This window comes from Bos indicus x Bos taurus, chromosome 16, assembly GCF_003369695.1.
Source record: "Bos indicus x Bos taurus breed Angus x Brahman F1 hybrid chromosome 16, Bos_hybrid_MaternalHap_v2.0, whole genome shotgun sequence".
In the NCBI taxonomy this organism is placed as follows: domain Eukaryota; kingdom Metazoa; phylum Chordata; class Mammalia; order Artiodactyla; family Bovidae; genus Bos; species Bos indicus x Bos taurus.
The window spans coordinates 31,259,278-31,286,680 of NC_040091.1; the positions used below are offsets into that span (position 1 = coordinate 31,259,278).

A 27,403-nucleotide genomic window follows, 5' to 3' on the forward strand; every position below is an offset into this window, starting at 1 on the left:
CCCTCTAGCTTATTATTAATATAAAACTTGTTATTATGAACTTATAGAAATGCAATTTACCAAACTTATTTCAACAAATAACTACACACTGAACAAAATAGTTGTTGACTAAATTTTTCAGCATTCAGAAATGTGGGCTTCCTCCATGCAGGTGGTGTCTATTCACATTAAATTGTACCTCAGTTTTCTCATCTTTAAAATGGGCGTAATGATCTCCTTACTCCAAAGGACTGTTGTGAAGCCTGAGTGAAAACACACAACGCAGTGAGCACAGTGCCTGGCGTGTGGTGAGAACTCAGTACTGTCAGCTGTGATTATTATTCTTATCACTATGAAACTCTAGATCATTGATATGCACACACAGCTGTCAAGTTGAGAGACAATGAACTTGGTAACTTTGGAGAGAAATGATACTAGAAATGGCTGAGCACCCCAGTAGGAGAATACAAAATGTTAAAAGCTCAGCTGTCTGTTCATAGGCTGACACAGCTGAGAGCAGGATGGGGGGCAGGGGGAGCTCCAGTTTCCTCTTTGCAAATAGAGAAACCACCCACAGTCATGAAGTGTGTGGGAAGACTTCCCCGGGGATCCAGCGGTTAAACCTCCGCACTACCAATAGCAGGGGAAAGTGAAAATGTTGATCCATTAGCTGTGCCCGACTCTTCGTGATCCCATGGACTGTAACCCACCAGGCTCCTCTGTCCATGGAATTCTCCAGGCAAGAATACTGGAGTTGTTGCCATTCCCTTCTCCAGGGGATTTTCCAGACTCAGGGATCAAGCCTGGGTCTCCTACATTGCAGGCAGATTCTTTACCATCTGAGCCATTAGGGAAGCCCAACTGCAGGGAGCTCAGGTTCAATTCCTGGTTGGGGAACTAAGATCCCACAGGCTATGTGTCACAGCCAAAAGATTTTTTTTTTAATGAAGTAAGTGGTAGAAGTGGGGATAAAATTAAGATTTGTGGTTCTTTGCACTCTATCATCTCCACCGTTCCCAAAGCAAAAGCCATTTCAATGGCTGAAACACTTACGGCCCATTTTAGCCATCCAGCCACACGCTCAACAACAAATCAGTGTATCTCTTCCTCAATAATAAATGGATCTGGAGCCCTTTTTCTAAAATAGTAAAGCTTCCAAACCACCCTTGTTAGAGGCCAGAGCCTCCTGCTCCTCATTTTTTCCACGAAGCACCAGCTACCCTCATCTTTTCTACTCATTATGTGTGAACAAGAATTTTCATTCCTCTGCTCTGTCCCTCTCTTACCTCCTAAGGGCTCAACAGCATGGTTGCTGCTGCTAAATGGCCAGTTTTATAAACTGTGACTCAGCCCTGGATTTTGAAGTGTCTGGAGGGAATGAGCCACCTAATGAACAGCAGCGATTAATCCCTCAAAGCACCTACACCATTGAAACATTCTATCAAAAAAGCTATTTAGATGGAAAATATAATCTGTCCTTAGAGGAAAACAAAACAACTGTTGTTGTCAACAAAAACTCCAATACACAATCTTAGCTGAAATAGGTTCTGATACATCTTGAAGCTACAGAGTGAGCCCTGGGAAATAGCCATGTTCAAGATAACTGTCATGCTATGACAGCTGGAAACTGACCTCAGATACAGGACTGCCTCAGATTTCTGAATTCACCAATTCCATCACTTTTTTCCAGGCTTTTGTGTGTTGTTCCTGGAGAAGGCAATGGCACCCCACTCCAGTACTCTTGCCTGGCAAATCCCATGGATGGAGGAGCCTGGTAGGCTGCAGTCCATGGGGTCGCGAAGAGTTGGACACGACTGAGCAACTTCCCTTTCACTTTTCACTTTCATGCATTGGAGAAGGAAATGGCAACCCACTCCAGTGTTCTTGCCTGGAGAATCCCAGGGACGGGGGAGCCTGGTGGGCTGCCGTCTATGGGGTCGCACAGAGTCAGACATGACTGGAGCGACTTAGCAGCAGCAGCATGTGTGCTGTTCCAGGTATGTCTGTGTGTGTGTATGTGTGTGTGTGTGTGAGTATGTATGTGTGAGTGTGTGTGTGTGTTTTAGTCGCTCAGTCATGTCCAACCCTTTGCAACCCCATGGACTGCAGCCTGACAGTCTCTTCTGTCCATGGAATTCTCCAGGCAAGAATACTGGGGTGGGCAGCCATGCCCTTCTCCAGGGGATCTTCCCAACCCAGGGGCTGAACCTGGGTCACCCATGTTGCAGGCAGATTCTTTACCATCTGAGTCAACAGAGAAGCCCCCAGGTATATCTACCTCGCCTTTAAGTGTGTTGTTAGGCTGCAGGAAGGCAGCGAGTCATTCTCTAGGAGTAGTCAGTACAGGTCGATTTTATAGAATCTCTCAGTATGGGATCTCATTTTGCAAGTGTGTGTGTGTGTGTGTCTGTGTGTAAAATTTCATTAATCCAGTGCTTAGAACTAAAAACAAATTCAGAATAAGTGAACCTAATCCTTAGGACAATCTTAGGAGAGAGATATAAAAGTGGATATTGATATTTTGTGTGGCAAAATGTCACTCAGCACATAAGCAGGTAAGCCAGACTTTACAGGCAGACCTGGGTGCCCCATCCACTACCCCAAACCGAGTTCCATCCTCACTGGAGACCTCAGCCAACAGAGCCCTTTCTAAAGCATACATGTTAGGGGGCTTTCCTGATGGTCCAGTGGTTAAGAATCTGCCTGCCAATGCAGGGGACACAAGTTTGATCCCTGGTCTGGGAAGATCCCACATGCCACGAAGCAACTAAACCTATGTGCCATGGCTACTAAGCCCGCGCTCTAGAGCGCACCAGCTACAACTACTGAGGCCATGTGCCTAGAGCATGTGGTTCAAACACGAGAGAAGCCACTGCGATGACAAACCCGAGCACTGCAGTGAAGAGTAGCCTCCTTTCACCACAACCAGAGAAAGCCCACACAAAGCACGAAGACTCAGTACAGCCAAAAGTAAATAAATAATAAAAAAATAAGAAAGCATATGTGTTAGGACATAGAATTTAAACATCTACTTACTCTGTTCAATAAAGACCATACTATCAACATGGAAGGGGCCCTGTTGCCATTTATTAATCTTAGGAAATCAGTATAATTCATGATGAGAGTCCCAGTATTAGGCCTGTTCAGTCTGTTTCTCAGATGAGCTAAAACATGTCTCACTAGGTGGCAGCATTGCCTCCACAGCCTTTTTTGTTGATTTTTGGCCCAGCTTTGTCTCAAGCTTTGTCCCCACTGGTCTCCCCACCTCCCAGTGAGAAGATGTGATGTGGGGCATCCGTTTTTACACAAATGCACAGAGCAATACAATTTGAACGTGGACTTGCGAGTCCAAGTGACCCAGAACTGCCCACAAAGATATGTTCACAGAGTGTGCTGCTGTGGGTGGCCCTCCCCAAGATGGGGAATGTTGGACCAATCTGAGGAGTTGGTCCCTTCCCCTGAGGGACAGAGGGCATGGAAAAGGCCAGTACACAGGAAGCTCTTTGAATCTCAGCTCTGGCATGTTCAAGCTGCTGTGTGACCTTGGGTGAGTCACTTGACATTTCTGGGCCTTGGTGTATCATCTATAACTCACAAGGGCAGCCTTCCCATCTTGCTTCCACTGGGGTCTCTAGGGACTGTTTGCTTTAACAAAAAGGCAGCCTGTCAAGAACAGGCTAATGGGTTCAGTCTTCCCACTGATACAGATCCTCACAGTCTGAGCCACAGGGACCAAGAGAAACCAGGCTTGTTAAAGTGATGGAAACTGTTAGACTCGCTCAGATGTGTCATGGAATTAGAAAACTCCTGGTCACAGCCTTGAGTATATGACAGGTCTGCTGCTATGCTTGCTTTTCACATGGTACCTTTTTTCTCAGTCCTTCTGGCACTCAGATAAGCTCCTGAAAGAGTATGTTAACTCTTTGTGGCCACTGGTGCAGCAGCAATGCACCAAGTGATCTTCAGAGTCCTAAAAATGGTGACTAATATGCTTCCCAAACACGTAATTACTCCCTGGGAGTGACTTAGGCATCTGAAATATATGACTCATTAATTAATCTTCACCAATACCTCTATAAGATAGAGGCATGCTAATTTGTCACACTAAAGACTGTTAGCATAGTAAAATCTCAATTTAAAATTAATTAGGTGTGTGCCTGGGGTGGGGTAGGCAAGGAGCAGACCTGAAATCTCCAAGTTATTGAAGATTCCAAATTATGTAATAATTTCAAAAGAAAGATATATTTGACAAATATAAGCAGATCATAAGAAAGCTAGAATATTACATTTTATTCGATGTGTAAACTAAGGAAAGCAAGAATGAGCAACCTGAGGACTATTTCAAAGTGCTTGTCCAAGAGGAGTCATGAATCAGGACTGAATAACCTCATATTTCAAATTAACTTCAGAATAATGAGATTTTACTCTTTTGGGTTATTTCAAATGCTACCATTCTACTGTTCTGTAGAATTTTAAATTATTCATGTTTATACACTGTCGCCCCTCCTTTTTTAAAAAAGGTCTTCAAAAATAGAGAAAAATGGGTGCATGAGCCTTTCAATATTTTATCAATTTACTCACTAATGGTGGGATGAGATCAACCTGTTTAGAATGTGACCTTCTCTTATAAGATGTGGTGCACATACGGAAAGCTGGTTTCTGGTCCTACGTGGAGGTGACTGACATTGTCTGAGCTGGGTGACATTTATTTCACGAGCTTGATACCATTTTACGGTTTGGGCCTTGTTTTTTCATTCACTGCTTGCTTTTACATCAGAAAAGAGCACCGTGATTCCATGCAGTCTTGAGTCTGGGGAACCTGAGTTGACTAAGGGAAGATGGCCCTCAAAGTTCCAGTCCCTTCACCGAGGTCTCACCATGTGTCAGACATGATGCTAAGTGTTCGACATACATCATTTTATATAATCACCATAACAGCCCTGCAACTGGCCACTTTGCAGAGGAGAAAATACAGACGCGTAACAGTAAAAAGCCTGCTCAAGGTCACGCTGTAAGCAAGGAAGCTGGACTTTTATTTCCAGTGCATGAACAGCAAATCTAGCGTGACCCAACATCCAGTCTCTCATTGTTTGAGACTTGGATAAAATCACTGATGAGTAGCAGTCTCAGACTCCCCCCTCCCCAGAATCTGTTTACTTTGTCATTAAAAAAAAGCAGCAGCCATTGTTCACTGTGGACCTGTGGACAGTGGGTGTTCCTGAGTTCCTTTCCTCAGCTCTACAAAGAAAGCCAGTGTTTTGCCCAAGTAAACCAGGGCTGGGAGGATGGCCCAAATGGGAGAGGAGATGAGATGCTGTCTAAAACAAAGATAACTGCGAAAAGGGGTCCCCATCCAGGGAATCCTCTCTCTGTGAGGACTTCACCTCCCTCACGCATCCATCCCCAGCTCTGCCCTCCACCCTGGCCTGGCCCGGGGGAGCTGGACGAGAGGGTGGGCCACGTTCCCACTGCTTCTCACCTCCCTCCCACCCAAAGGACCCAGCGGGGAGAATAAGAAATGCTTTTAAGTAGCACAGCACCTACACACTATTTTTAGCCTCTTTCTGGACCCTAGAACTATTGCTGAAGAAAAACAAAACAAAACAAAACACGAACCATTCCACCAACCTAACCCCAAGGATCAGCTTGGTCAGTAGGAAAGGAACGGAAGCTTCCTGCACTGGTCAATTAGGTAGGTCCTCAGCATAAGCTGACATACCCCAAGGAGCACTTGAACTGTTTATATGCATACCAATGGCTGTCAAAGCACATATAACGGTATGTGTGTATAAAAGCACATAACGGTATTATATGTGTAAGTTCAGAAGAGGAGGTTGTTATTCCACAAAGAAACACATGTGAATATTTTTTCATTTCATCTGACTTGAAGTATTCTCCATCTGTACAAGGGTGTATGGATATGACCTTCTCCCCTGCTTTATTTTGCCCCTTGTATCTTTTCCCCTTCCCTCCATCTTCTATTCACAGGACAGAACAAGAATGTGCCACTGTTGACCAGCTGTGAACATCTGCACCTTCCCGTTTCTCAGAAGTGGGATCAGCAGGAACAAGCACGGGTTGCTCACCTCCTCGATGCTACTGTCATCTTTCAGCTGTCTGGCTGGCATCTATCTATCTGTAGTCAGAGGAACGGTCACCCCAAATTCATGTCTACCCTGAGCCTCAGCATGTGACCTTACCTGGACACGGGGTCTTTGCAGATGTAATGAGTTAAAGGTTTGGATGACATCATACTGGATTAAAGCAGGTCCTAAATTCAATGACCAGTGTCCTTATAATAAGAGGAAAGTGACAGATGGAGGAGAAAGCCATGTGAAGACAGAGGCAGAGACTGGAGTGACACAGCCAGAAGCCAAAGCGTGCCTGCTGCAAGAGACACGGAAGAATTCTCCCACAGACTCTTCAGAGGAAGCACAGCCCTGCCAACACACCTTGATTGTGGACTTCAAGTCTCCAGAACCACGAGACAATAAATTTTTGTTATTTTAAGCCACTTAGTTTGTAGCAATGTTACTATAGCAGCCCTAGGACACAGAATATACTGTCTGTCTATCATCTGTCTGTCTGTCTGTCTATCTATCTGCATTGTTCTCTTCCCTATACTTATTACACTACTGCCACATAAATGGTTCTTTAAAGCTGGGGTTCTTTGCCCTGGCAGTTAAAACCAAAGCCTGGGTCCCACCTGAGATATTCTGATTTCATTGGTCTGGACTGTGGCTTAGGCACCAGTATTATTCTATAAAGCTCCCAAGTGATTCTAGTTGAGAACTCCTGCTGTCAACAAGGGAAATCTTTCCATTTTCCTGCTCCAAAATCTCCGGTGGTTGTCTTCTGCCTGCCGAATGAAAAGGATAGGCACTAACAACCTCTGCTCTCCAGTTGGCAAGGTGCTTTCACATTCATGTGAACCCTCGAAACACCAGATGACATAAGACTGAATACTGGGGCAGTTCTGTGAAACCCCTCAATCAGGACAACAGACACGACAGAGAAGATGGGCTTCCTGCTACAGATATTCCTGCCAAGTCTCTCCTCACCCTCCCACTCCCCAGCTTGGAATGTTTTCTGCAGTTTCAACAGTATGAGATACTTACATAATGGTAATTACTAGCTGCTGATGGAGAGGGCTGTGGCGTGCTTGTTATTATGATGCTATAACAATAGGGAAATCTGAGACAATTGAAAACCAACCGCGCAGTATGAGTAACCTCTCATTCTGTGGAGGCACCCAAATGAAATAATCTGACTTGCTAATGCACTGTCTGATCCACCGGGTAATGTAGTTTGTTGTGTGGGATGAAAAGCCCATGTTCTTGGCTGTCCTGCAGGTTTCCACAGCAACTCCTTGGTCCATATACCTCATTAACTTCTCCTACCAAGCTTCACAGCTACCCAGTGCTTACCAGGTGTATTAGTTTCCTATTCCTGAAGCAAATTACTGAACATTTAGCAGCATAAAGCAGCACGCACATCCATTCTTTACTCCATCAAGTCCAGGGTGTCAGACATCTAAAATGGGCTAGACTTCTTTCTGCAGACTCTAGGGGAGAATCTGATTCCTTGATTTTTCCAGCTTTTTACAAGTTGCTTTCACTGCTTGGCCTGTGACCCCTTCCTCCATCTTCAAAGCCAGCAAAGTTGTACCTTTTCTCTTCTGCCCTCTGCTTCCATCCTTACATCTTCTCTTTCTGACACTGTTCCTCCTGTCTCCCTTTTATAAGGACCCTTATGATTACATTGGAACCACCCAGGTAATCCAGGATGATCTCCCCATCTTAAGATCCTTAACTTTATTGTATCTGCAGAACCTCTTTTATTTTGTAAGGTTTCAGGGATCAGGACATGAACATCTTTGAAGGTCCCCTTCCAGCCTACCAGGCTTCCCTGATAACACTGGTGGTAAAGAACCTGTCAGGCAATGCAGGAGATATAAGAGACAAGGGTTCAATCCCTGGGGCTGGGAAGATCCCCTGGAGGAGGGCATGGCAACCCACTCCAACTACTCTTTCCTGGAGTATCCCATGAACAGAGAAGCCCGACAGGCCACTGTCCATAGGATTGCGAAGGGTCGGACATGACCAAAGAGACCTAGCACACACACACTAATTCAGCCTACCACCCAAGTAAATGACGAGGTAAAAAATATTTTTGAAATTTATTGATGAAGTGTGAGTGTTCCCGTCAGCCCATGGCCCTGCCCATACTTCTTTCAGAATTTCACCCTGAGCACCATATTCTTGAGAAATGCTCTGTCCATGACAGAAGATACAAACTGATCCCTTTTCTTGTGCCCAGGTTTGTCAAAATGCATAAAGATAAATAACACCCTTTTGGCCATCTATAAACAGGAGAAAACAAAATCTCATGATGTCGAATGATCTTTCTGATGTCATAGTTTATCAAAGTGCAACACTTTATGGTATTGGCCTGCCTGGACAGAGCAGCAGCAAATTGGCACTAGGGCTGGCCCAAGAAAGGCATTTTGTGTATTTCAGGAACAGGCATCTGACTGTGTAGGGCTGCAAACAACATGAATGGAAATCCTCCACTACTAACACACAGCAGACACCTGCCCTACTCCTTTGTGAAAAGTGGCTCAGTGAGGAAAGAACATGTGTGCACCTCATCCCCCAAGGCAACAGCTGTACTCTCCATGTGCTTCTGGGTTCCATAGATCCATCACAGTCAAAGCCTCTGAGCACTGGCACATGAGTGAGCCTCAGAGTCCACCCTCCTCTTCCAAGGCACCTGGAAGTCCTCTATAAAAGGATCAGCACCAAGTCTTCCCAGAGCTTTTGACTTCAGAAGACCAAGGCCTGGATACCGCCAAGCAAGCTTGGAGCCGCTTTCAGGTTGGTGCTGCTATTGCCTCGCTCCTGCCTGTATCTTCAAATACAAAGTCCAAAAGTGCCTCTGCCAGAATACTGGAGAGGGTTGCCATTTCCTTCTTCAGGGGATCATCCAGACCCAGGGATCAAACCTGGGTCTCCTGCATTGCTGGTAGATCCTTTACCATCTGAGACACCAGGGAAGCCCAGGCCTCTGCTTACTATACACAATTAACTCCTAAAGATATGAGACAATCCCACATGACTTCAGCCAGAGTTCAGTCTGGAATTATTCCTAACATTGATTCTAATGGATGTTTTTTGAGAAAGCAGGATAACTTTTATCAAACACATATCCTCAAATCAAGGAATGCACATTGAATACCTCATCACGTTAAGGATTCATCATGGATTTACCACCTATGTATTAATTTAACGTATTCCTGAATTTTCTTGACAACTTCAGTTTATCAAAGTCTCATAAAATAAAACGCTTTAACCCTTTCAAATGTCCCTATTTTGAGTGTGACATCAAAAACCACCTGGACTACTTTCATTGCACCCAAGGATTTATATCATTAAGTTACTTCAGGTTAAAGGTTAGCTTGGAGCCAATTAACTGGTGGTTTCCACCCAAAACCTTGAGGTCTAGATAGGCCTTGTCCCCTGGAATTTTTTCCTAAATTTAAGGCCAGTCAGGAGAAACAACTTTAGTGTATCCTTGAGACTGGAACTTTCCCTAATGAGTAGCCCTTTTTTTTATATATGTTAGTTGCTGTCAGAGACACGAGAATAAATAAATCTATGTTCTCAAGAAACAAAAGACATCAAACAGAATCAGGATACTCTACCCAAAAGAAACTTCAAATCTCTCAGCCTTGGTTTCTAGACAGATGATATTGGGATCCCTGTGTTATAGTTCATAAAATATGTTCATACTTTTTAAAAAATTGTTCTCTTGCAAGGTAGGGATTTCATTCATAAGGAAAGAGACTAAAATACTAAGCTACTAAAAAAAGATTCAACAGTTGGTGGAGCCATGCTCGTGAACTAGGCAGAACCATCTCTAAATCTCCCACCATGGTGCAAAAGGCAATTACTATCCTACAGAAGTGGATTCTTACACGAACATTCTGTGATTAGAGTATTATGTGTAAAGCCTTTCCTGTAATAAATGTAAATTGGGGAAAAGCAGTTGCCATTCAAAAGAGGTTTATAATTAATCTGTGGTGAACTACAAGAAATTAATCCAGACATGTTTTCTCAAAGCTAAAACTCATGTGATAAAATGAAAGTTCTAGAATATTGCAGTGACTATGTTAAATGTCTGTACGTTAATAAAGAACATCTTTCTTTGAAACAGTCCACCTTGTCAACTTCTGTGAAATCAACTTGCTATGATATTTAATGAAAAAAATTATCTGCAGTTTGTTTTTATATAATCTCAATGCTTCCCAAATTACTATTTTTCTTACCTGTCTGGATAGATTCTTATTTATCTGCAATGCTTATAGGTTCCCACTCTTTCTGGAGGTAGTTGAGAAACATGAAGGATCTAGCAAAAGAGAATCAAGAAATCTTCCTACTGCAGCCTTTGAAGACTGCACCCCTGGGGACTCATAGGATTAAAGAATCCGCCTGCAAATGGTCGGGAAGATCCCCTGGAGAAGGGAATGGCAACCCGCTCCAGTATTCTGGCCTGGAGAATCCCATGGACAGAGGAGCTTGGCGGGCTAAGTCCACGGGGTTTCAAAGAGTTGGACACAACTGAGCGACTAACAGTTTCACTTTTTCACTCTCACAGACACACAGTGCTGTGGGAAACAGGGAACTTGAGGGGCTTGAGGGACACCTCTCTCCCATACAGAGGTTTTACTCTGCTCACTGCTGCAAAGCCCGTCCTCATTCTTGTCATCCCCCTGAACTTAAATGGCAGAACAGCGTCCTCTTCTCCCTTGCTTCTACAGGCTCCAGGTTTGCTGGTGTGGAGCAGTGCCCTTGGCAGCAACAAAGTCTAGATAGTACTTCTCTGCCCAGAGAAAGACTTTGGCACTAAGCCAGAGGACCATCTGCTCTGTGGGGAGGGAAGTGGGAGTAAGGGTGAGCAGGAAAAGTGAGGTCAGCTTTCAGAGCAGTCAACCATCTCTGGTGAGCTGGCCAGACTGTGAACTGCAGAATATTTACTGCAGGGAGATGTCCATAAGAGGAGCCACGCAGTCTAGCCAGACCCAGAGCCCCCACCCTAGGGCATGAGGATAACATAGTCACAACACGGGGACATTGGTTTACCAGGCACCAAATCTCTTTATCCCAGAGAGATTTCCTCTGATCCCTTTAACTACTGCCCAGGGGAAATGCAGAAATTAGTCTGTTCTGAGTTGGAAAGAAGCAATTGAATGTATCCAGGATGATCTCAAGTTGGTAGCTGCGTGAATCACCTTTGTGCCTGCCTTTGGCCACATCAACACACCCTTGCCCCATGGGCTGGACTTCAAGCCCTTCTGCAGGCTCTCAGAGCACACTAGGCATCTGTCTATACTTGCAAGCACCTCCCTGGATTATAACACATAGTTCCCCTGCCTTCTCCGCTAAGGACTACAGGACAGGAGCCTGGGTTTCCAGCCCATGGCAGGAGCCCCAACCAACAAACAGCATAGTGTCTGGCACTTGGGAGAGCTTATAGACACTTGTTATTGTACAGGAAATTCTTTTTCCTCTGAGGTGGAGCATGGGGAAGGAAGAGCAGAAAGAATTGCTGCACACATTATTTTAAATGTACCAGTAATCCCCAGTCTTCCTTTTAAGCAGCCTATTCAGCCCCCCACCCCCTACACAGACTTTCCCCATACTCTAGATATTTTATATGAAAGCTCCAGTTCCAAGTTCTTCTGTCCTCACTCACCAGTGCTGTGCAGCAGCTGAATCTTCTAACTAGCGCCTGATACATGTTACAAGTGCTCTGGGGCCCTGGAAGGTGAAATGTGAGTTGTCTGTGTAACATGAGTGAGTGTGTAGCTAGCACAACCCAGGATGTGTTGAAAATATGACCTGGGTAGAAGGATGTGCACCAGAGAATTTTATTTATAGTAGTAAAAACCTAAACTCGAATAATTGATGGTTGGTTATATAAATCAGGACATATTCATATATGGGTAGTATTTATATAATGGAATATTAGGCTACCATTAAAGATCCTATTTTAGAAAAATATATAATGGTGGGAAAATACCATGAAGTATATTAAGCAAAAGGCAGATCAGAGAACTGAAAATTATCACAATTTTAGAAACTGCATGCGTATAAAATCCTGGGAGGAAATATACCCAAATGCTGTGAATTTCTATTTCTGGCTGTTGTTGCTTTTTAAAGTCTGTCTTAAACTTTTTCATGTTTTTAAATTTTTATTTTACAACAGACATGTATCACTTTTTATAATTTCTAAAACTATTTTTAAATTACAAACCAAAAAAAAAAAAAAAAGCATATTATTCAATAATGAAAAGAAGCTATTCTGTTCCTGCCCTAGATGGTTATATTCAAGCATCAGACTATGAAGTCCCACCCAGGGTGCCACTGGTTTCTCATTATATTTTTATCCACAGCCCAGAAAATTCTGTCCAAAAGTGAAGTGGCAGGCAGGCCCCCACAGGTCAAAATAGGAGGCCTTTTTTTTGGTGTACCATGTCTTAAAAGAAACCATAGCTGGAAAAGATGTTGAGATAAGTATTCTGGGGTAAGCTCAGAAAGTTGGAAGCAGCCAGAGCAGGGAAAGCCATTCTTCTGGGCAGGGAAGACCTGGTGCTACTCTGGCACCAGCTGTGTGGCCACAGGTAATTATTCCATTTCTTTAAGCATCCTGTTTCCCCATCTGTAAGAGGAAGATCCAACATCTGTCCTGCTGACCTCACAGGCGTATGGTGGTGGTGGGGCGGGGGGTTAAATAAAATGATGTGTGCTCTATATTTTGTAAACTATAAAGCATCATCAGGTAAACGAAAAGTTTGGCTGTCCAAGATCACTAACTTCTCAAGATAAAGATCCACGCTCCCCACTTTCTTTCAAGATATCAAGAGAAACAATCTATACTCCCTTTTACACTCTAGAAAAGTCACCAGGAATTTTATCAGCTGCGTTCAATTCATTTTATGTTTCCCTGTACCTCTATCCCATGAAAGAAAGACTATGCTATGCATTCACTCAACTTGTTTCTTTTTTCTCCCGGACCCATGGGTAGACTGGCTTTCTCAGCCTCCCCTGAGGGAAGATGGGGCCAGAAGAACTGAAATCTCACCCGCTTCAGGCTGGGCCCCCCACCTCTTCCTGGGAGATCCTCCACCCTCTCTCTCTTTCTCCAGTTCCTGGCTGGTTGTACAAGACATCGTGGAAGACTCTGAGATCGCTGGAAAATGGTGACATGCTATCGATAGATGGAGGAGCCCAGGGCCCTATGTCACAGTGGAAGAGTACCCACCAAACACCCCATACAACAGGGACACAAGTGAGAAATAACTTGAGACCAACTGTTGCACTAATTATCCACCCCGATCAGTACACTCAACGTCAACACTTTCTGCTGCTTCCCACCACGAGTGACACAGCGGACACAGAGAGCACATGTGGTAAACCCAACCGTCCTCCAGCAGAAAACTCACCCAAGAAAAATTAAGAGAACTTTTTTAGATTCCTTGGCAGACTTAAGACCTGCTCTGTTATTTCTATAGGGAAACTTGAGAGTGTATGCTAATTTAAATAACAGAAAAGAGAAAATAAGAAAAGGGGAACACATGTTTGGTAACCTAATCCCACAGTATTTAAAGTGAGATGCAAATAGAAAAGAGTTATGGTCGGTCAAGGTGGGAGAAATTAAGAAGAGAATCTCCCTCTCTTTTGATGGTATAGACAATGGAAACAGAGCGCCATCTCGGATCACTGGTCCCTCAGACATTTCATCCCTATTTAGCATCATCCAGCAGGGCTACATGGAAACACTAGGCTCTGCACTGGGGAGTTCCCAGAGGGACAAAGTAGAGAAAGAAAGTGCTACCCACTTCTTTGCTTTGACTGTAGCCAACCCTGTCCTTTTTCACTCAGAGGCTACTTACCTGGTAGGGATACAGGGTGACCCCGTTGGTTCTCGACAGGGACCAGGTGCCGTCCAGGTACTGGTGAGCCTGGATGGCCACTGAGCTGAGGATGTTCCCGTTGCTGGGACTGGTGGCCATCTGGAGGCTGACCTTGGCCTGGTGGGTTGGAGACCCACTCTTCTTCTCCGCCCCATTGCTGACCCCAAGGCTGTTGGGTTTGCTGCTATGCTTATTGGTGACGAAGGCTGTGTAGCTGGAGGGGGCATAGGAGGCGGGCACAAAAGCCCAATCCCTGGGCTGCTGGAGCCCCCCCACGTGCCGGGACCCCACCTGAGTGGGGACGTTGGAGAGGGGTGGCGGGGAGCCAGGGGAGCCATCAAAGTGCTCACTGCCAGCCGCCTGTTCCAGGGTCAGCACCATCTGAATGGCCTCCTGCTTCAGCTGATTCAAGTGTGTGGCACAAATGTCACAGCGGTTGTCCCTGTCATTCCATGCCTTCCGGATGGTATTGGGGACCTGGAGCTTGTCGTGAATCACAGCCGGGAAAGCAGGATCCTGGAGAACACATAAACAAACAAACAAAAGAAAGGAGAGCCTATAAATCAAGGCTGGTAAGTGCAATTCAGATGTCTAGTTTAGAGTTAAGCCCTTCACATATCCAAGAAGTTGGACTGTTTGATTGACATCCAGCAGAAATGAGCAGCCAGATTGGCAGACGAGCCTCTAGTTGACAAACACATTTGACAAATGTAATATTTTATAATGGAGATGTTAAGGAATTAATTATATGTGTGTGTGTGTGTGTGTATATGTATATATATATATATATATATATATATATATTTCTAAGCATCCTCCTTACCAGGCTAGTCAAATAAGAACGTTCCAGACTTTTCCCCTTGTGTCCACGGTAACTTTATAGGCATACCTGGATGCTCCCAAAGTGTTCACAAATGGGTGAAGCAGACACAAATGGGTATCCAGGCCTGGTGGGGGTGAGTGCAGGCACTCTGGACTGATGCTCTGTGCCCCAACCCATGAACGATGAAAACTTGGTAGCAGATGGAGGTACTGCTTGTGACCCAGAACAGAGATTCTATTCCAAGAAAACCCTGGCCTCATTAGCATCGTTTGCTAAGTTCCACTGGAAGAAAAACCAACTGAACAGATTCTAGCCCAGAGATATAGCCTCTCCAGCAGTCCAACAAACCCCTCCAGAGCCCCCATGTTTACCGTCAGCCCCCAGTCCAACAAACCCCTCCAGAGCTCCCATGTTTACCGTCAGCCCCCAGCAGGCTGGCCACGCCCACACCCATGTAGCTGACATTCTGAACCATCAGAAGAAAAATATCTCCTTCATAAACAGTCCAAGATACTTTTCCCCAGAAACTTCATCTAAAACTATTAAAAACTCTTTTGCTCAGAAGCATATATGTAAAAGAAACCAGAAAATGAATTTAATGAAGATAATTTCTTTCATTTGTGTGTGTGCATGTATGCTAAGTCGCTTCAGTCATGTCCAACTCTTTGCAACCCTATGGACTATAGCCCACCAGGCTCCTCTGTCCACGGGATTTTCCAGGGAAGAAAACTGGAGTGGGTTGCCATACCTTCCTCCAAGGGATCTTCCCAACCCAGGGATCAAACCCGAGTCTCTCTTACAGCTCCTACGTTGGCAGGCAGGTTCTTTGCCACTAGCATCACTTGGGAAGCTCCTTTCTTCACTTACTTTGCTTTAATTTTTGTAGGAAAGCAGGACTGCACAGAGAAACAAGCACCAGGTGTGTTAACCGGTTATCAAAATACTTGGATTCTAGTTCCAGTTCTGCTACTCATTAGCTGTGTGACCTTGGACAACTTACGGAGCCTCTCTGAACCTCTCATCTGTCACTCAGGGCCATGGCCTATCTTTATTGTAGGGGTCTTCCAGCTCCATGACTCTGTGTAGGGAAATGGGGATACAGTAGGCACACTGTAGGGTACAATGTCTGCAGAAATGGACAGAGCCCCTGTGCTGTTTGGGGGCCTGGTTGAACTTTTGAGATTCCACAACCGCTGCAAGTAACTCATGAAGCTTATCTCAACGTGTATTTTCCTGAGGACATTAGAAGAAATTCTTCCCTTCTGAAAGTTGCGGTATCTTTTATAGGGTGGAAACTCCATCAGGGCTGAGCGGGATTTGATGAGCTGGGGGTGAGGCGGGCAGTGTGGGGCAGCCAGGGTGGGCAGGGAGATCAGCCATGGGAGGCTCACTCTTCGTCATGATCCATCTTGATTACGGGCTCCAGCATTTTGTTTTCTCTGTTTAACTACCCTGAACAGCTCCTCAGCATGCACTGATTAATTGATTAATAAATCAAGAGGCCTCTTTACACAGCAGCAGGGAGGAGTGGCTCAGAGGGGTAGAAACTCAAGACGGTCATAGAAAATGATGAGAAACAATAGGAGGTCAAGGTTGACCAAGTCTGACTGATGAAGTGATGCAAACCATATGAGACCTGTTTGTGGCACCCCTTCTCAGCTGCTTTGTCCAAGTCCCTGACCAAAACTCAGCACATGTGGGACCCAAAAGTATCCCTAGGGACCATTCTAAAGCAGACCATCACCTCAGTTTCCAAATAAGAAAACTGAGCCCCCAAAAGGGTTAAAAGCTTGGACTATACCCAGACTAGTTGACCTCTAGTCCATGATTTTCCACTGCAAGAGCCAAACAACTATCTTCATCAATGGACTCAGAATTTTGCACAGACATAAGGTTTTCACCACCTTCACCTATGAAATGTTCATTTAATCAAAAGGAAATATTTGGGCCCCCATATGTGTCAAAAATACAGTTTCTTACTTTTTCACATAATATTACATACTGGGCATTTTTCCTTGTCAGTCAATACATGTCATTTGAAAATGTGATTTTTTTAAATGACCACATGGTATTTTATCCTGTGGTTGTTTCATAAGTCATTTTTTAATTCCCACATCTACTACCTAATTAGAGGCAGGGTGAGAAATCAGAGACTGGCATTCAAAAGCAATCTGCTCCCCATGGCTTATGTTTTCAAGCCACCAAACTATTTGGTTTCAAGAAAGCTCAAATTAATTGCTTACTTAGAATATTTTTGTTAACCTACTACCTGAAGCAGCATCATAGGAAAAAGGGAGTTATAAGAGCAGCCCCATCCACACATCATAGTTGATTTTAGATTCCTGTAGAATCTGGATTTGACTCTGACATCTGCAGCTGGAGTACAAAAGATACATCCCCTCCACAAAAACTGCCTAACGCCGAGGATTCATTTTCTCTCTTCTTTCTTGGTTTTCACACTCTCCCTGAAGTACCTTCCTCACTTAGCCTGCTGCTGTTTGCTGCTTGACTTCCCACATGGAACAAACAATACATGTTAGCTGTGCAGCAGGCTGAGGATCTTGGTTCCTGTTCTCTCTGAGTTCAGACTCCAAGGAGCCCTCTTGGCTCCTGGACTATGCAGTGCCAGGTCCCCTTGCTGCCCCCTCTAGTCTGGGACCAACCAGCACACGCTCAGGCACATGGAGCCCAGCACTCCCCTCCCAGTTCCCAAGGCGGTGACAAATCCATCAGGAGCACTGCAGCTGTGCCCACAACTAGAATGGCCCCTGACATCCAGGAAGTGGCAAAGCCCAGAACCCACCACTGCCTCATCCAGAGGAAAGCGAGATGGGTGGTTTAGTGAGTCTGCCATTGCTGATGGATGTCAAGAGGTGTTCCCTAAATCAAGCCACCCTTGATCTGAAACCTTAAGTGAGTTCTTAGCATCAAAAGGCCTCAGTAAGCCAAAAGATATATCTTAGGGAAACTAAAATCCCTTTCAAGTGCTGGTCTACATACTGTAAATATTTTAGTGCACCTCAAAACTTCAAAGAGGAAAGGTCAACAGACAGAGTCTTCTGTAAGTTATGGAATAAAGGGAATACTGCTTCCTGGGAGAGTAGGAATAAACAGGGGGAAAAGAAGCCCTCAGAATCATGGAAGGCTCACACATGCTGAGTTCTCCTGACATGGACAGGAAAGGACTGTTGTGGCCCCAGGAGATGGACTAGGGGAGTGCCCTCCAGTTCAGTTCGCACCAAAAGAAACCTGGACCCAGAAAGGGAATGGGCTTAGTATGCAGTCTGGCATGCTACCTAGTGTGTGGACTCAAATACTTTCATACTGTCCTGTCCTGACTCATGTTGTGATCTCACAAAGTCAGATTGGAATAACAGGAATCTGTGCACAGCCAATCCTCTATTTTTGGAGTCCTGATTTTTATTTCAGCACCTTGGAAAATGGACTGACGGCATCTGGGCAACGTTTTCATCCTAAATTTTCAACTTAAGGATTCTGTGCTCAAAACATTCTCATCTTTCAAAAATAATACAAAATTATTATTATTCCACATGCATCATGGAGAGGAATTCAAGAAAACACTTAGGAAACTGATAAAGGTCTTTAAGGGGCTTCCCTGGTGGCTCAATGGTAAAGAACTCCCTACAGGAGACGTAGGAGACGTGGGTTTGATCCCTGGGTCAGGACGATCCCCTGGAGGAGGAAATGGCAACCCACTCCAGTATTCTTGCCTGGAGAATTCCATGAACAGAGGAGGCTGGACACAACTTAGCTAATGACTAAACAACAAAAGGTCCTTAGAAGGAAAGTCAGGGATAAATGAAGTTAGTATGAGTGTGTGCGCGCTCAGTTGCTCATGCAGACACCTATGTCTGCCCACTTACTGACTGCTACAAAAGGACAAAGAGAACGCCAGAAAACGGTTTTCCGATCCCTAGCTCTTCTACTTCTTCTAGGGTTGCTTCAGGAAAATCGGTGTCCTGCTTCGTCCCCTGGAGGTCTCTCATAATCTAATGGCTGTCTAAGGTTGCCTCATGTGTATTCCCGCACATTGATCTAAGACATCATAAATCTCTCTGCCTCGGGCAAGGGCATCCCAACCCATGGCTTCCACAGCCATCTGTATCCCAGTGACTGGGAATTGTCCATCTCCAGCCCTACCTGGCCTTTCTCCTGAATACTAAGCCTTACAGGCCCCTGGAAAACATCATCCAGATAAACACTCTTCAAACTGACCAGTCAAAATTCATTTTATTTTCCTCTAATCCTATTCTTATTTCAATAGTCACTATCAAACTAAATAGTGCTATTATCCACTCAGGGACCCAGGCTAGAAATCTAGAACCTTCTTGCCTCATCCTATTCCCTTCAATCCAATCACGAAGTGTAGGAAACGGTCTTTCCTAAAAGCTCTTGAATGGTCCCTCCTCTCCTTGCTCAAAGCCATGAGAAAGCTTTCAGCATTTCTCACGTCATCATGGTCTTCCAGATTATAGCCTGGACCTCAAAACCCTCCCCGCACCAAAAAAAAAAAAGATAAAACAGAAATCAGTCACCATCCTGCTTTCCTACAACTCCACTCTTGAAACTATCTTATTATCTGTAGTTTTTATTTGCAGAACTCTTTGTCTGTTAGACTGTCAGCCCCTTAAGAGGAAATATCCTTCCCATCTTTAATTCCTCCAAGTCTAGAATAGTGTCTCCTTCACTGCAGGGCCCAACAAACATTTGTCAAATAAACAAATTGAAAGAACTCAACCAAAGCTAAAACGATCAATAATGAAGTCGGTCTTGGTCCATCTGTCATTTATTTTGTCTATGTGAGCTAGTTGTATCTTATAAAAATGGCCATGAAATAAATTCCTTCAAATCTAAAGCTAATATAGTTTTCCAACAGCACTTGTTCTGCCTGACTAAAGAGCCTAAAAAGTGAGTCAACCATAATCTAGGTAGCTTCCCTTTACCTGAAGCTTTCTTAAACTACCAGAACAGATCCTCTATTCTCTCCTCAATACACAATCTATTACTCTTTTCTCTAAGTTCCCAAGAAAATAATGTTGATATGCAAAGAACATTTTTAACCATCAGGCCAGCTCATCAGCAGGCCACCAAGAAAAATCTACTGAAGGGAAAACTCCTCGTCCATGCCACACACCTGGTCCAGGAGGGTTAGGCCCCAGCAAGCAGGCAATGTGCTTGTTTTCCAAGAGCCAGCAGCCAGGTTTCCACACACGAGGCAGGGCTGCTAATGAGCGTGGGAAGTCTGTGGGACCCGAGCCGGAGAGCAAGAGCTACCGCCCTGGCAAACCAAGCTGTTTACTAGCGTCTTCACTGCTTTCTGTCCCACTTCATCTTCTAAGGGATCATCTCCTCGGCAATAAACACTCAAGCCAGTTTTGAGGACAGGATTTTTTTCCCCAGCTTTATTTTGGCCGAAAGAGTACTTAGAGTGCATTCCCACAAAGCCTCTGGGTCTATGAGGAAGACAACAGCTGGAGTCAGAGTCCAGCGTGAGTTGTGCAAACGCCTGCTGATGTTTGCTCCTGGTTTATTATTCTAGAGGCCTCTAGTGACAAGCTCAACAAGATTTAAACTGTTCTTCAAAGGCAGTTTCTTTCCACTTGGTCCCTAAACTTTCTTCTTCCATAAATGCTATCCCATGAGGCCCAGAATGGTGGCTAGAACTCCAAGAATGCAATGTTTTGTTCCCAAGGCAGGCAGTTTCCCAGAAGATCAAGGGACTTGACCCTCACACACCTTGTAATCTTTCCACCCTAGGGTCTGCCTCCCGCCCCCTGTCCACCCCCTGCCACATTCCCCATCCATGTCCTTTCCAGCTCAGCGTTCTCCCCAGCAGTCCTATTCCCAAAGACAAGTGTCCATATTAATGATTCTCTGTTTTGACTGGAAACAGCAAAATTGGCAGTTTGCAAAACAACAGATAGCAAACCTCAGGTGAATCTGACCCAAGAAAACAAATTATTTTCCCTTAACTTTTTATTTTGTATTGGGGTATTGCCGATGAACAATGCTGTGCTAGTTTCAGATGAACAGCGGAGGATTCAGCCATACATATACATGTATCCATTCTCCCCCAGCCCCTTCTCCCATCTAGGCTGCCACATAAACATTCTCATTCATACCTGAACATTCATATATTTGAATTCAAATGTCTCAAAAGAACTGGGGCTTTTCCAACTTGGTAATTTCAGAAGGAGAAAAAACAAATTTCACTTAGCCATTGGTATTACTACGAAGAAGACTCTAAAACCTGGCATCTAAGGATACCCCAAAGTACTAACCAGTGGGTGTGATTGCTTCCTCAGGAAGATCTGGTTCCTCCATGCTCCTCAGCCCTGATCTAGCATCTCACTGCCCACATGTGTTTGATGGGACATGCAAGATCGAGGGGATGCAAAGGATTGGGGAATCCAGAATGTCTCTCACATGAGACTCTACTCACCAGCTGTCATGCTGAATCTACCCAGCAAGAATGGACAAATAAACATTAATATCCTTTACTTCTGTTGTTCAGAGTTCCCAAATGCACAAACAAGGCAGAGAACCGATTAGAAAGTATGACAAGCAGTGACATCCCAGTGCTCTTTGTTGAGAAGAGTGACCACCTTCACAAGCTGCCATTCTTGCTGACCCCCTGTGGGAACTCAAGAAAGTCCCAGAGTGTTTCACTCAGCTGGGCAAAGGGGACACAGCAGGGCTCATTCTCCAAAGTTAGTGACAAGGAGAAAGAGGGGCATGAAAGAGGGGACTGGGTACATGACAGAGTCTGTTCCAGGTGAGGTCTGAGACAACCCAAAGAACCAGTACCGCAGTGATGGCAGCTCAGCCAGGCCCTGGAATTACAGCTGGCCCACAGACCTGCTCTGTGAACCTGAAATTTCCTAGCCTTCCAGGCCTCATCCAGACCCCAGGCTTTTTATCATGATTGGACTCCAGCACTGATCTTGTATGGAAAAAAGAATGAATATAAAAGATGCTGGGTAATGAGCTCAGAAAGACCAAAAAGAAAAAAAAAAAAAAAGTCAAAGGAAGAAATGTTAAATGTCAGACCAAAGTTGTTCTATATAAGAAACCAAATTAACCTGGGCTGTAGTGACTTTGCACACGGCCTAAGCCACCCTGCCTAGTGTTATAGACGAGAGATGCTGGCCCATTAGAGATGCACGTGTGCTTCAATTTGAATGATTATATTCAGGACACGAGGCTGCTGGGAGCACCAGAGGCAGGCCGGATGCAATTAACAGGGCTGCGTGCTGCAACATGTGAAAAAGTGTTGCATATGATACGACTTATCTGCTTCAAAGGAAAAAGGAGATGTTTTAATTGGAACTTCATATGATTAAGAAAACTTCACGGATTCTTTGGAGGAAAAGAATAGTTGAGGTATTTCTCATCATGGCCACAGAAATTATTTTTATGTCTTTGTCTCTCATCTTTTCCAACTGGATGGCATGGACAGTGTCTTGATGCTTTTGAAAAAGCTTGTTAGTGAGTATAGGAGGTTCAGATGCTCCCCTGATGGCTCAGATGGTAAAGAATCTGCCTGCAATGTAGGAGACCTGGGTTTGATCCCTGGGTGGGGAAGATCCCCCGGAGGAGGACATAGCAACCCACTCCAGTATTCTTGCCTGGAGGATTCCATGGACAGAGGAGCCTGGTGGGCTACAGTCCATGGGGTCACAAAGAGTCAGATAGGACTGAGTGACTAACAGTTCCACTCTCATGGGAGGATCAAGACCTGTCTCCGTTACTCAGTAGCTGTGGGACAGGAAGCCATTTTTAAAAACCTATCCAAGCCTCAGTCTCCTTAAGTGTCCCTATTTTAATGAGTTATGTAAGTATTATATGTGCAACACGTTTAGCACAGTCCTGATGCCTGGGTCAGGAAGATCTCCAGGGGTAGGAAATGGCAACCCTCTCCAGTATCCTTGCTGCAAGAACCCCATGAAAAGGCAAAAATGATGAGCCTCCCACGTTGGAAGGTGTCAGATATACAGATGATACCCCTCTGCAGAAAGTGAAGAATATCTAAAGAGCCTCTTGATGAAAGTGAAAGAGAAGAGTGAAAAAGCTGGCTTGAAACACAATGCTAAAAAAATGAAAATCATGGCATCTGGTCCCATCACTTCATGGCAAATAGATGGGGAAACAGTGGAAACAGCGACAGACTTTATTTTCTTGGGCTCCAAAATCACCGCAGATGGTGACTGCAGTCATGAAATTAAAAGACACTTGCTCCTTGGAAGAAAAGCTATGACAAACCTAGACAGTATATTCAAAAGCAGAGACATTACTTTGCCGACAAAGATCTGTATAGTCAAAGCTATGATTTTTCCAGTAGTCATGAATGGATGTGAACTGGACCATAAAGAAGGCTGAGCACTGAAGGATTGATGCTTTTGAACTGTGGTGTTGGAGAAGACTCTTGAGAGTCCCTTGGTCTGCAAGGAGATCAAACCAGTCAATCCTAAAGGAAATTAGTCCTAAATATTCATTGGAAGGACTGATGCTAAAGCTGAAGCTGAAGCTCCAATACTTTGGCCACTGATGCAAAGAACTGACTCATTTGAAAAGACCTTGATGCTGGGAAAGATTGAAAGAAAAGGAGAAGGAGACGACGGAGGATGAGTTGGTTAGACAGCATCACTAATTCAATGGCCATAAGTTGGAGCAAACTCAGGGAGACAGTGAAGGACAAGGGACCCTGACACGCTGCAGTCCATGGGATTGCAAAGAGATGGACACAACTTAGCAACTGAACAAGATTAGATGTACTTTTTACATGTGGGCTATGATGAACCATCAGGTGGCAAATGGATTTATTTTCCAACTGTAAGTAGTTGTATTAAAGTGAACATCACTCAGTCATGTCCAGCCCTTTGCGACCCCATGGACTGTAACCCACCAGGCTCCTCTGTCCGTGGAATTCTCCAGACAAGAATACTGGAGTGGGTAGCCATTCCCTCCTCCAGTGGATCTTCCCAACCCAGGGACTGAACCCAAATCTCCCGCATTGCAGGCGGATTCTTTACTGTCTGAGTTACCAGGGAAGCCTGAGAATACTGGAGTGGGTAGCCTATCCCATCTCCAGCAGATCTTCTGGTCCCAGAAATCAAACCAGTCTCCTGCATTGTAGGCGGATTCTTTACCAGCTGAACTACCAGTGAAGCCCAAGTTGTATTAAAGAATCTCTTAATTATCTAATTACGAAATTACCTAATGTTTCTTTTTATTTCTTTAATTGATTTTATGTGTATGAAACACTGCAGAAATGTACTTAGCTATGTTTTCTTGGACTTACTACAAAAAGATACAGTACCTAAAATTTGGTGTTGCTGCTGTTGTTTTTAAAAGATGGAATTTTAGCAAATAAACTCTGTTTTGACCATGTGCTGATGTGCTCAATCGTGGCCGACTTTCTGTGACCCCATGAACTGTAGCCCGCCAGGTTCTTCTGTCCATGGAATTTTCCAGGCAAGAATACTGGATTGGATTGCATTTCCTTCTCCAGTTTTGACCATAAACCACAACAAACTTAAAGACTTCTTCTGGTCCCTCTGTGAGCTAACCCTTGCAACCCAGCATCAAGGGCCCCATGTAATTTACTTCAAGCTGTCCTGTGAGACATCTTTCTCTGGGTTCCTCATGTGACCCTGCAGGACAGGCAGGATGGTTTCCCTCTGCCCCTTAGAAGCTCCTTCATTTCCCCTCTCTGTGCCTTTGCTTACGTTCCTGCCCTGATGACAATTCCCATCTTGCCTTATAAACCACAAGAAAATTTAGGGGGCTGGGAGTGGGAGGGTAAGGGGTATGTTCACCAGTGTGATCGTTTCCTGGGTATTTATGTGTGACCAAATGAATCAAATTGTATACTTCAGATGTGTACCGTTTAGTGAATGTCAATCATATAACCATTACACTAAAAAAAAAAAAAAAAATCTTGTTTATCCATAGTAAGGCCCAGCTCATCCACAAAGTCTGACTCCCAGGAGGCACTTCCATTGCACTTTTCTGGTCTGAGTGACTCACATCACTTAGCAAACACTTCCTTGTTGGTTAGAGCCGTACATGCTCTATCTCCACGATCGTGGTAAATTCCTAGGGGGCAGAAACCATGCCATAATTTCAACAGTAATGATAACTTCTACACTTGCCCCCCTGGTATCTACTCCAGACAGCAGCCAGGGAGATCCTCATAAGTCTTAAATCTGATCCTAGCGGTCCTTGGCTAAAAATCCTCCCGTGGCCCCCACCCTACTTCCCTCAGAGTCAAATCAAAGTATTAGAGTCTGTGTTTACAAAACTCATTTTAGATACCAGTCATCCAGTCACTAAATCTCTGACCCTAAATTGACTGAAGTCTGTGGATTCACTTGGATTACTTATTTCAAGTAGCATTTGCAGGATAAAAATTAAAATTAAAAAGTAATTTGAAGAATCAAAAAATAAAACTAAACAAAAACCCAAAACAAACAAAAAAAATCAAAGTGTTTGCACTGGGCTCTACAGGATCTGGCCTCCTGCTCCTTCTCGAACTTCAGCTCCAACCACTGCTCCATGACTCAGTCTGCTCCAATCACAAGAGCCTGAGCTCTTCCTCCATCACACCAGGAATGCTCACTGCCACCTCAGTGGCTCTGTACTCCCTCCTCCTTCTTCGCGGAAAACTTGTGCCTATTCATACAGGCCTGACTGTCTCTTACCACCTGCAAGCTGGTCAAATATCCCCTTATAATGAGGCCTCCCTGACCACCTCATTACAGATGTAAGTCACCCCAAGCACTCCCTAAGCCCCTGCTCTGCCTTCTGTCATTGTCTAACATAGCAAGAGGATTCCAGAAAAACACCTACTTCTGCTTCATTGACTATGCTAAAGCCTTTGACTGTGTGGATCACAACAAACTGTGGAAAATTCTTAAAGAGATGGGAATACCAGACGACCTTACCTGCCATCTGAGAAACCTGTATGCAGGTCAAGAAGTGACAGAATCAGACACAGAACAACAAAATTCAGAAAGGAGTATGTCAAGGCTATATATTGCCACCTTGCTTATTTAACTTCTATGCAGAGTACATCATGTGAAATGCCAGGCTGGATGAAGATGAAGCACAAGCTGGAATCAAGATTGCAGGGAGAAATATCAGTAACCTCAGATATGCAGATGACACCATCCTAATGGCAGAAAGAGAAGAGAAATTAAAGAGCCTCTTGATGAAGGTGAAAGAGGAGAGTGAAAAAGCTAGCTTAAAACTCAACATTCAAAAAACGAAGATCATGGCATCTGGTCCCATCACTTCATGGCAAACAGATGGGGAAACAATGGAAACAGTGACATACTTTATTTTGGGGGGCTCCAAAATCACTGGGGTTGGTGACTGCAGCCATGAAATTAAAAGAGGCTTGCTCCTTGGAAGGAAAGCTATATTAAAGCAGAGACATTACTTGGCCAACAAAGGTCTGTGTCATCAAAGCTATGGTTTTTTTCAGTAGTCATGCACTGATGTCAGGGCTGGACAATAAAAAAAGCTGAGCACTGAAGAACTGATGCCTTCAAACTATGGTGCTGAAGAAGACTCTTAAGAGACCCTTGGACTGCAAGGAGATCAAACCAATCAATCCTAAAGAAAATCAACCCTGAATATTCATTGTAAGGACTGATGCTGAAGTTGAGGCTTGATTATTTTGGCCACCTGATGCGGAGAGCCAACTCATTGGAAAAGACCCTGATGCCAGGAAAGACTGAAGGTAGAAGAAGGGGACGACAGAGGATGAGATGGTTGGATGGCATCACTGCCTCAATGGACATGAGTAAGGCTCCAGGGAGTAAGGCTCTGGGTGCATTTTAATAATTCAGTGGTTTGGGGTTACAAAGTAAGGGATAGGAAGGGAGACAGAGATGGGGCAGGGAGAAGGAAGAGGTGCCTCTCCCTTTTAAGTTTCTAAGCCTAGCTGTGGCCTTTGGAGAGCAGTTGACCATTTCCTGCAGGGCTCACCATGCCACCCAATGGACTGCAACTATTCTGAAAACCTCAACTTTTTCTAGACAATAATTCAAGACAGTGATAAATGGCTCTTGCCACATAGCCCAAGACTACAGGTATAAGCAAATGTCTTTTCACTCAATTCTCTCCTTACTCCCAAAGTTTCAACACCTGGTGATTTTGATCCCTAGAAGACATTTGGAAATGCCTGGGGACATTTTTTGTTGTCACAACTGAGAGGGGGCTACTGTCATCTGGTGGGTAAAGGCCAAGGACGATGCTAAATGTTTTATAATGCATAGGAAAAAACTCTCAGGACAAAGAAGGATCCAGGCCCAGATGTCAATTGAGCTGAGGTCAATCCCTGGCCTGAGCCCTCTCCCTGATTCCTTCTCACACGCTTTCCTAGGAACCTCTAGGCAGAACCAAAAGAGGGCTATTCTAAATCCAAAGCTAATCTGGGCTCTCATCTGCTTTGGTTTCTCTTAAGTGTAGAGACACCCATGGCTGATTCATGTTGATGTGTGGCAGAAACCAACACAATATTGTAAGGCAATTCAGTCAGTTCAGTTCAGTCGCTCAGTTGTGTCCAACTCTTTGCGACCCCATGAATCACAGCACAC

At 44.5% G+C, this 27,403-nt stretch overlaps 1 protein-coding gene across 1 annotated transcript in view; it reads right to left on the bottom strand.

The window, feature by feature from the left end:
- KIF26B (kinesin family member 26B) overlaps window positions 1-27,403 on the bottom strand; it is a 528,852-nt gene that overhangs the window by 308,736 nt on the left and 192,713 nt on the right. The window contains exon 3 of the mRNA XM_027564671.1: window positions 13,934-14,470. Within this exon, the coding sequence (XP_027420472.1) occupies window positions 13,934-14,470 (537 nt within the window). The remainder of the gene's footprint in view (window positions 1-13,933; window positions 14,471-27,403) is intronic.